The sequence below is a fragment of the Sinocyclocheilus rhinocerous genome, unplaced genomic scaffold (genome assembly GCF_001515625.1).
Source record: "Sinocyclocheilus rhinocerous isolate Xijiao unplaced genomic scaffold, SAMN03320098_v1.1 scaffold463, whole genome shotgun sequence".
Lineage (NCBI taxonomy): Eukaryota > Metazoa > Chordata > Actinopteri > Cypriniformes > Cyprinidae > Sinocyclocheilus > Sinocyclocheilus rhinocerous.
In genome coordinates this window covers 362,662-371,649 of record NW_015627535.1, presented here as the reverse complement: position 1 = coordinate 371,649, position 8,988 = coordinate 362,662, and the positions used below count along the sequence as shown (strand labels likewise).

The window sequence follows — 8,988 nt, the reverse complement described above, 5'->3', positions numbered from 1 at the left end:
AGATGAAAAACGATCCACAAATACAAGTTTATTTCAGCTGTTGTATTAAAATGAAAACAAATAACAACAAACACAGACATATTTAATTGCAAGCTACAGCACAACGAACTGAAATCAAAGTAATTTACAACTAGCTTAAGTGTCTTAGCTTAAGCTTAAACTTAAGCTAGCTTAGTTTAAGTTTAGCTTAACTAGCTTAAGCAATCATTCAGTCAGTGAGGACTGCACAAAACGTGCAAACTAATGAAAACATTATAAACTGTTACAAAATGATGAACACATAGTCTAGGCATAGGTTTGTGCAACGCTGTAAATATATTTACCTTTTTTAAAATATTCCATTAAACCTGCTGAGATACAAGGAGCGTGAACTGAAATGCTCATGTCCGGGAAATTCATGAATATTCATGTATGCTCCGCCCACTGAAACCGAAAATCTCGTGTAACACCGGCAGTGAGCGTGGCTCTGGCCGAACATGTGATGCTGTTGGTGTTGGGTCGCCCTCCTCCTCTCTCTGTCTCTGAATCACACCTCTTTTACAGAGACTTCTTAGGTGTGTCTGTTTTCATGAACTGGGTGGGCTACAGTATTCAGCATTTATATCAGCTGGAATCACAAACAGGAAGTTGAGCACTCTTCCTCGGTTCAGTCAGCCAATGCTTCAAACATTTGTAGCTAAATGCAGCAGTTAATCTTATCTTTATAATATTTAGCCTCTGTTGTGACATTCCACAGGGTAATTTAATCTTGCAGGCAACACAAAATGTTTTTTGGGAAAGCTGCAATACAGGAATTTCTGGCTCGAAAAGGCCATAAATGTGCAAATATCAACCCCTGGCAATGTCCCTCTTTGTATCATAGCAACACATGCAATATAAATACATACAAACAATAATGTGTTCTAATAAAATCTGATTTTCATGCAAATCAATTAAAGAAAAAAAGTTGATAGTTTGAACTGATTTTTAAATGCGATCATATTTAACATTTATGAGGCACATGTATGAATGTCTTTATAGAACTAAATGAAAATCATTTACTCACCTATATGACTTTATTTTTTCTGTGAAGCATGAAAGAAGATATTTGGAGAAATGTTGGAAATCAAACCGTTTTGGTTCCCAATGATTTCGATTGTATTTCTTCAATGCAGTCAATTGGAACTGAAACTGCTTGGTTACCAACATTTCTCCAAATATCTTCATGCTCCACAGAAGGAAAAAATTTCATTTTGATGGAATTTTCATTTTTGAGTAAACTATGCTTTAATGGAAAATTATCACATTTAATGATGAACTACATAAATGTAGTTACACTTGAAATTTAATATCTAGTACATGAAAATTCAGACTTGCATGTCTAAATATTTTTGGGGGGGATGGGGTCACCGTATGTGCACATGAAGAAAATTCATTTATAACAACAAACCCACTTAAGGTCTTTGAGATTTAATGAAAATAAGTCAATGCAAAATGCACATATATCAATGCAAATATATTGTACTTTTTTCCTCAATCTTCTAAAACTACCAACAATCACTTATTTAAAATGATCACTTTAAAGGTAAACTAAATTGTTGGTGCAGTAAGTAATTTTTTATGCATACTGATACCTATCGGACTGGACACTGCATCAAGCAAAACCTTTCAATTATTGATGCAACTGAAAAAATATTCATAGGCATATTGGATAAAGTTATTCTGGAGCCAAATGACGGTTATGTGAGGAAGGACCTTGTCCATTGGTTTGGTTGGGGTCTTCATGTCTGTGCACATTATTATAAAAATATTTGTGAAATTGAAACTAATTTCTTAAGGTGTAAAAGGACAAGTTACTGCACCTTAAAAATGATTTTATACATGCTTGCCCTGTAAGCGTGCTAAAACTTGAAAATTATAATATTATTACAACATTTGCATTACAAAAATACAATATGTAAGATATGAAATGATGACAGTGCAGTTAAACTGCTGTTGATATAAATTAACTCAACATTAAATAAGGAAAAAAAAAAAAAAACAACAACAACAACAAAAAACAACAACAACTTTTGGCCCTAAAATGAAACTGCACATATAACATTTTTTTTTAAATATTTTTTTTAACAATTTTTTAAAACATAAAATGTTTTGGACATTACGAAAGCATGTGAATCAGATCACTCTCACATACACTCACAAACACATCTTAAAACAGACATTGAAACTAAACACAAACACAAAAGGGAAACTTCAAAAGTGTCCTCTAAAATAGGATATCTTTTTTTACAACAATAAAAAATGACTAACATTTTAAATACCATTTTTAAAAACATGTCAGAGGCGAAGAATGTCCACTGATCAGAAAAAGTTAAAAAAAGAAACTCTGGTCCTCGGTTTGGTGCTTCTGGGAATGCGTCCAGATGTAACCCAGTCTCTTGTAAGTGCCTTTTAGGAGATTCATAGTCCAGGCATTATGTAAGCGATGTTGTCCAAAGTATTTGACTGCAAAAAAAGTGGGTGAGGATTTGAAATCATACACTTTCTATTTGAACAGCAAATAGGAAACTTTTGTTAAGGTTCTGGATAAAAACGGTGAATTTTTGAGGACCCCATAATAAAAAAACTGCAGTGTGTGAATGTGTGTCTCACCAAGATACTGCGTGGACAGCCGTTGAGCTGGGGAATTTGTGCTGTCAAGCAGGTTAATGGACCAAGAGCACATAAAATAGAGTCTAAAAGCACTGAAAGACTGCCAGACACCGCCACCATCCCCTACAGAACGAACAGAGACGTTTATGGACATGACCTAATTTGTGGACAGGCCTCTCTACAAGGGACAGTTTTGCAACACAAACCTCCGTCTCCTGAAGTCGATGTCCAATCAGAGACAGTGATTCGCCCAGCAGCTGCAGGTGAGCTGCTGCATCTATGGGATCCACATCAGGTATCCGTGCCGGAGACAAAGACATACCCAGAGACGAGCGGCCCTGAGGGGCCAATCCTGCCCCCAAACTGACAGCTTTACTGGAGCCTGAGATAAACAGATATGTAGGAATACTCAAGAAAGTACTCAAGAAAAATGTTGATGCATGAGTAAAAATTTAATTTATAAGATCAATAACTTGGAATTCTGTCATGACAACTCTTGGAGGGTTTAGCATGGTAATGAACATGGCAATGTTAATGTGTTTGGTCTTGGCAGAATAGATCTGCTACGCTGCTGCTGCAGAGCAAGTACCAAGACTTGCTACTGCCAATATATTCACAGACATGCTGCTGCATGTGCATGTAGGAAAAACTGCTGCTGCACATATAAAATATATAAAATAACCCACATACATGAAATCACCCTGTAGCAGATCTATACAGGTGGAGCTGGGGAAGGTGGAGGGTTTCTGAAGCACACTGCAACCGCTACACAAAGCATTAGCCAAGTATTTGAATGTTGAGCAGCGAGCTCATTGGCTGCTGATGTGAAAAGAAACCAATCAGCTGTGCCATGTGAATAATGATGTGATTATCAGACTGAGTTGGATCGGTCTGCGCCGATAGTTTCATGACAGAACTCTGTATAATCAGCTTTGCTCTCACCTTTACTTTTACTGTCTGATGTTGCTAAAGTTTTCCGCTTGACCGTCATAGCTTCAGCTTTATTCTGCTTGTGCTGGAGATATTGAGCTTTCTGTCTCCAGACCTTTGGTGTGAGAAAAGAGGACAAAACACTGCTCAAGCACTTGTTCGAGCACTTAAACATGAAGCAACCCATTTTACTTGTTATTTCCTTCAGATCATGTCATGATTTTTCAAATTATTTGCTATGATTGCCTCTTTCAGTTTTGTTATTGTTCACTTAAACTAGTTCTGAAACTATTAAATTTTTTGTTAATTGAAATAAAGCTGAAATAAAATAAACAATAAAATAAGATGAAAACTTTAACTTGAAAAACTTAAAATTTGACATTTTGAAACTAAATGTTAGTAAATAAGTTTTAGTTGACGTGCTAGAACGACTAAAACTAAAATTGAAATAAAAATAAAGCTAAAAATAAATGACAAAAATGGCAAAAGCACATCAAATGACAAACTTAAAATAAAAATCTGATGAAAACTGGAAATATAAAATTTAATTCAAAATATAAAAGGTAATTCAAATTATTAATAAATACTTTAGCAATAAATAACAATAAAATAAGCATTAAATTGCTGTTATTAAAGGGATAGTTCACCCAAAAATGTAAATTCTGTCATCATTTACTCAAATAAATAAATAAATAATATGAAAGTCAATGGCTACCAGCAAATGTTTGGTTACCAACATTCTTTAAAATATCGTCTTTTGTGTTCAGCAGAAGAAAGAAATTCATCCAGGTTTGGAACAACATGAGGACGAGTAAATGATAGCAAAATTTTCATATCCCTTTCAACTATCCCTTTAAGTCACTGTTTATTTGAAATCTATAAAGTAAAGGTTAAAAGTGCTTACCAGCTTGTCTTTTTCAGGCAGCTGATTCCACACTTCTGCGAGTTTCTTACTCAGCTCCCCGAAGACTGAGGCGGAAAAAGAACAAAATTTCAACCAATCGCGAAACAGCACAGATGATTGACAGATGAGCACAGAACGACAGCACTCACCTAATCCGGGCTGCTCCGCATTGATATTGACCCTGTACTCCTTACAGAACACCTGATAGGCCGTCGTGTTCTTCTTCTTCGGCTGACAGGATGTACAGAACATTAATAAATGGTAAAAACCTCAAGGCATTTCTACTGGGGGAGGGAACTGATTTAATTTACCTTGTCCTTGTCATGTTTGTCTCTGTCCTTTTCCTCCTTCTTTTTCTTCTTCTCGCCCACCAGTTCAATGCTTTGATGGTGATGGGATGAGGTGGGTGGAGCCATAGCGTACATGCCACCAGAAGAGCTGTGATTGGATGAGCTGTGAGAGTGGGCGTGGCTTCTAGACTGATCACCTGCTTTGCAGCGAAAGAGACATTTAAATTCAGTTCAATTCATTTTCATGTAACAACGACAAAATGACGATACCAACCAATCAGTATTAGCTTTAAAGAACGTGAAATATGTCTCACCTGGACAGTTTTTCTGCCCTCCACTTCCTCCTTTGCTGTGTTTCTTCTCTCTGGATCCTTTCTCTCGGTCTCGCTCTTTCTCTTTTTTCTTTTTGCTCTTCTTGCTCTTTTTCTTCTTTTTAGAGAGATGTGTGAAGGAGTCGTCAATCACCAGCTCGCCGGCCTCTAGTTCTCCTCCTGAAGATGAGCTGTCTCCTCCCATGCCTGCGTAAGACCCGCCGTAGTGACCTGATGAACACAAACACGCACATTTAATCTCATGCACATTTGATCTCAATGAACAATATGTCTCATTTGTGCAGTAAATCAACACAACTTCAGTGCAGACAAAACCAGAACATTTGTACAGTAGTGGTTAGTGTCTTTGAGAGTTTTATTTATTTATTTTTTAAGAGTGTTTGAACAAATGGATGTTAAACGTTTGTCATTATTACAAACACCATAGGTAGAGATCGGTCAGTATTGACTTTTTATGACTGATACAGATAATGTTTGTTTCAGTTAAACAAAAATAGATTTGGATTAGCGTAGATTTTCTCTCAGAAACAAATTATTTTTTATTTAGGTTTTATTTCTGCTTTTTGACTCAAAAATAACTAGAAAATCATTAGACTACAAAATAAAAACAGTAAAAAAACATTTTTAGTCAATTATTATTACTTTATAAAAATTATTACTTTTGTTGATGTTGATGGCATTATATTTCTGCAGAGTTGTTGTTGTTGTTAATGTTCTAAATTAACCTAAAAGTATATTTTTATGTTTTTAAAGAAGTCTCTTAGGCTCACCAAGGCTGCCTTTATATGATCAAAAATACAGTAAAAACAGTAATATTGTGAAATATTATTGCAATTTAAAATAACTGTTTTCTATTTGAATAGACTTTACAATTGAATTTATTTCTTTAATGAAATGCTGAATTTTCAGCATCATTACTCCAGTCTTCAGTGTCACATGATTCTTCAGAAATCATTCTAATATGCTGATTTGCTGTTCAAGAGCTTATTATTACAAACATTGAAAACAGTTGTGCTGCTTAATATTTTTGTGGAAACCTTGATACTTTTTTTCAGGATTCTTTGATAAAGAAAAAGTTCAAAAGAAAAACATTTATTGAAAATCTTTTGTAAAACTTGACATCTCTTTATCTTCACATTTGATCAGTGTATCCTTGCTGAAAAAAAAGTATTAAATTCCTTAAAAAAAGGTCTTACTGACCCCAGACTTTGATCAGTACTGTAAGTATCTTTGTTTTGGTCTACACATTTTCCATTTAAAAACAAATGGCTATTATTTAATTATTATTCTTAAAGGGTTAGTTCACCCAAAAATGAAAATTCTGTCATTAATTACTCACCCTCGTGTTGTTCCAAACCCGTAAGACCTTCGTTCATCTTCGGAACACAATAAAATAACGACTTTATTCCACATTTTTCTCTCTACTGCGTCACTTAGGATGCGCGGCATGATGACGTCATCACGCCGGATCTGGGTCAGCGCCGCCACATGCTTGCGTCATGATACTGTCGTGAACGCGCGTCCACATAGATGTGTCCAGAGCTGTATTGAGAGATCACTACCATCCTGCTTTTGTGGGGGGTGGGTAGGGGTGTTAAATAATAATTTTGGTGTTGTTGTTGTTTTTTCCCCATAGGTTTTTAACATTCTAAAAGCTCTTTATTCCAAAGATACTACAAGCTAGTCAGTGTATTCATTAGGTGTAATGTATTGTAAGTTGCTTCAGAGGTATTGCAAGTATTACATGTCGTTATTTTTGTTTTCTTTGCGCAAAAAAGTATTCTCGTAGCTTCGTAACTTTACAGTTGAACCATTGATGTCACACGGACTACTTTGTTGATCATCTTGGTACTTTTCTGGACCTTGAACGTGGTAGTTACCTTGCTGTCTATGGGAGGGTCAGAGAGCCCTCAGATTTCATCAAAAGTATCTTAAATTGTGTTCCGAAGATGAACGAAGGTCTTACGGGTTTGGAACAACACGAGGGTGAGTAATTAATGACAGAATTTTCATTTTTGGGTGAACTAACCCTTTAAATAGAATTTGTTTTTTTTGTTTTTTTGCGTGTGTAATTTTACTAAATTTGATTGCATATGAATACAGTTGGGTGCTTTTCTTGAAAGATTTTTCAGCAGACCTGATATTAAAGAACAGACTAAAGCAAAAAGTGAAATACAGGTCAATCTTTAATCATAGAGAGCCTGATATATAGAGTTCTTACTCACCCACGACCTCCACCTCTTTCCCCACTACAGGCAAAGGCTCTTGGCTGTGCTGCTTTTTCTTTGGTGGCTTCGAGATCATTTTATCTTTGTCTTTCTCCTTCTTTATCCCTCCTTTCTTCACACTGGAGGACGGATGATGGCCTACGACACCTGAAGAGGAAGAAGAATGTGTCGGGATGGAGAATCCCTCGTTCATCCCTACATTTTCGTTCTTCTCTTTTGAGGAAAGGATGAGCTTCATCTTGAGGCCTTCAGCTTCACAGAGAGTCAGCGGCTCTCCTTTCCCAGCTCCTCCGTGGAACAGGAGTGACTTCGAGGAAGAGGAATGCTTTTTAGACGAAGATGAGCCAGGAGGATGAGAGTGCGAGTAGGAGTGGCTGCTCTTGGAGCTGCCATCACGTTTGCGGTCTTTGGAGGAGTGTGAGGAGGTGTGGAGCGGGTAGGAGGGTTTTTTGTGGAGGTGAAGGGTGGGCTCAGAGCCCGTGGCCAGCGGGGAGGTGATGGCCTCCAGGAGGCCCATGGCTGTGTCTGTGGGGTGGGACGGGTGAGAAGAGGACGAGGAGGAGAGGGAAGGCGAGCGATCTGAAGACTTGCGCTTCTTCTTGTGGGGCGGCTGACTAGAGCTGTGATGATCTGCGGGGAGAGATTACAAACTATTTAAAATCCCAAATCATATTTGATTCAGTGAAGGTGCCTTTTTTAAATATTCAAAATGAAGAAATAATATTATATTATATATGACATTATAAATCTATTAACTTAAAAAGCAGTCGTGCTAAACATAAAAATATATAGATACAATAATATAGCAACAAAAATATAAAATATAAAAAAAAAAGAAATGACTATTTTGCTCAGTTTTTGTGTGTATCTTTTTTTGTGCTTACACCGTGTCTACACCACCGGATACGACGGCTAAAGTCTGTCTACACTGGACGCGACAAAGCGACTGTTGAAAATCATTTGAAATTTGTGTCAGTACATCATAAATAGAACGCAGCAGCAGTTTACTGTCGGGAATTTGTCGCGCCGCATCAGTGTTGCCAGACGTACGATAATTATCGTATTTGTACGATAATTTTGATCTCTGTACGATCAATAATGAAAAAAATCCCATAATGTACGATAATTTCAGAACGCGTTTTTTCCAAAGTCAACCTCATACAAAGCCATGAAATCGGCTCATTACAGACGGCTCTAAATGGGTTGGTGCACACCTCAGGACCCTCAACATCTGGCAACACGCAGGATTCTGATGACAGCGACTCGGAGGTGGAGTTTGGACCTTCCCACAAGGTACGTCTATGGCCCTTTGATTTCCGCTTTCCAAAAAGGCTATTTAAATATAAATCCTGCATGTTCTGTGTCTGTCTGAATCATGGTCTGAATGAATGTCACACGGTTTTGTTTACTACACACATACTGAAGCGCGCTGACGCTGGCCGTGATTTCAGCATCTGCCTTCTCACTAAATAGGACATAAATACTTGAACAACATCCCCAGAACTGCTCAGAGAGTCAAAAATATATAGTTTCTGCCAGAAATGTATTACTATTGTTCAGTAGAATGTACGTACAACTACTACTACTAAAATTATTAAGGAATAATCACGATATGTCTTCCATGTTTTCATTTTAATTGTAAATCCCCTTTGTTTGCCAAAAAATAAAATTTG

General features: G+C 36.8%; 1 protein-coding gene across 3 annotated transcripts in view; it reads right to left on the bottom strand.

Moving 5' to 3' along the window:
* Positions 1-2,078: 2,078 nt before the first annotated feature.
* Positions 2,079-8,988, bottom strand: part of LOC107728447 (HMG box-containing protein 4-like) — a 14,067-nt gene continuing 7,157 nt past the window's right edge. For 2 of the 3 annotated variants that reach the window (XM_016538612.1, XM_016538619.1), the window contains exons 5-13: positions 7,313-7,945; positions 5,070-5,297; positions 4,777-4,955; positions 4,615-4,696; positions 4,466-4,530; positions 3,574-3,676; positions 2,838-3,013; positions 2,632-2,754; positions 2,079-2,484 (exon numbers count right to left, since the gene is read on the bottom strand). In XM_016538612.1, the coding sequence (XP_016394098.1) occupies positions 2,440-2,484; positions 2,632-2,754; positions 2,838-3,013; positions 3,574-3,676; positions 4,466-4,530; positions 4,615-4,696; positions 4,777-4,955; positions 5,070-5,297; positions 7,313-7,945 (1,634 nt within the window). In that variant the 3' untranslated portion in view covers positions 2,079-2,439. The remainder of the gene's footprint in view (positions 2,485-2,631; positions 2,755-2,837; positions 3,014-3,573; positions 3,677-4,465; positions 4,531-4,614; positions 4,697-4,776; positions 4,956-5,069; positions 5,298-7,312; positions 7,946-8,988) is intronic. The other variant, XM_016538627.1, reaches the window with a different exon arrangement.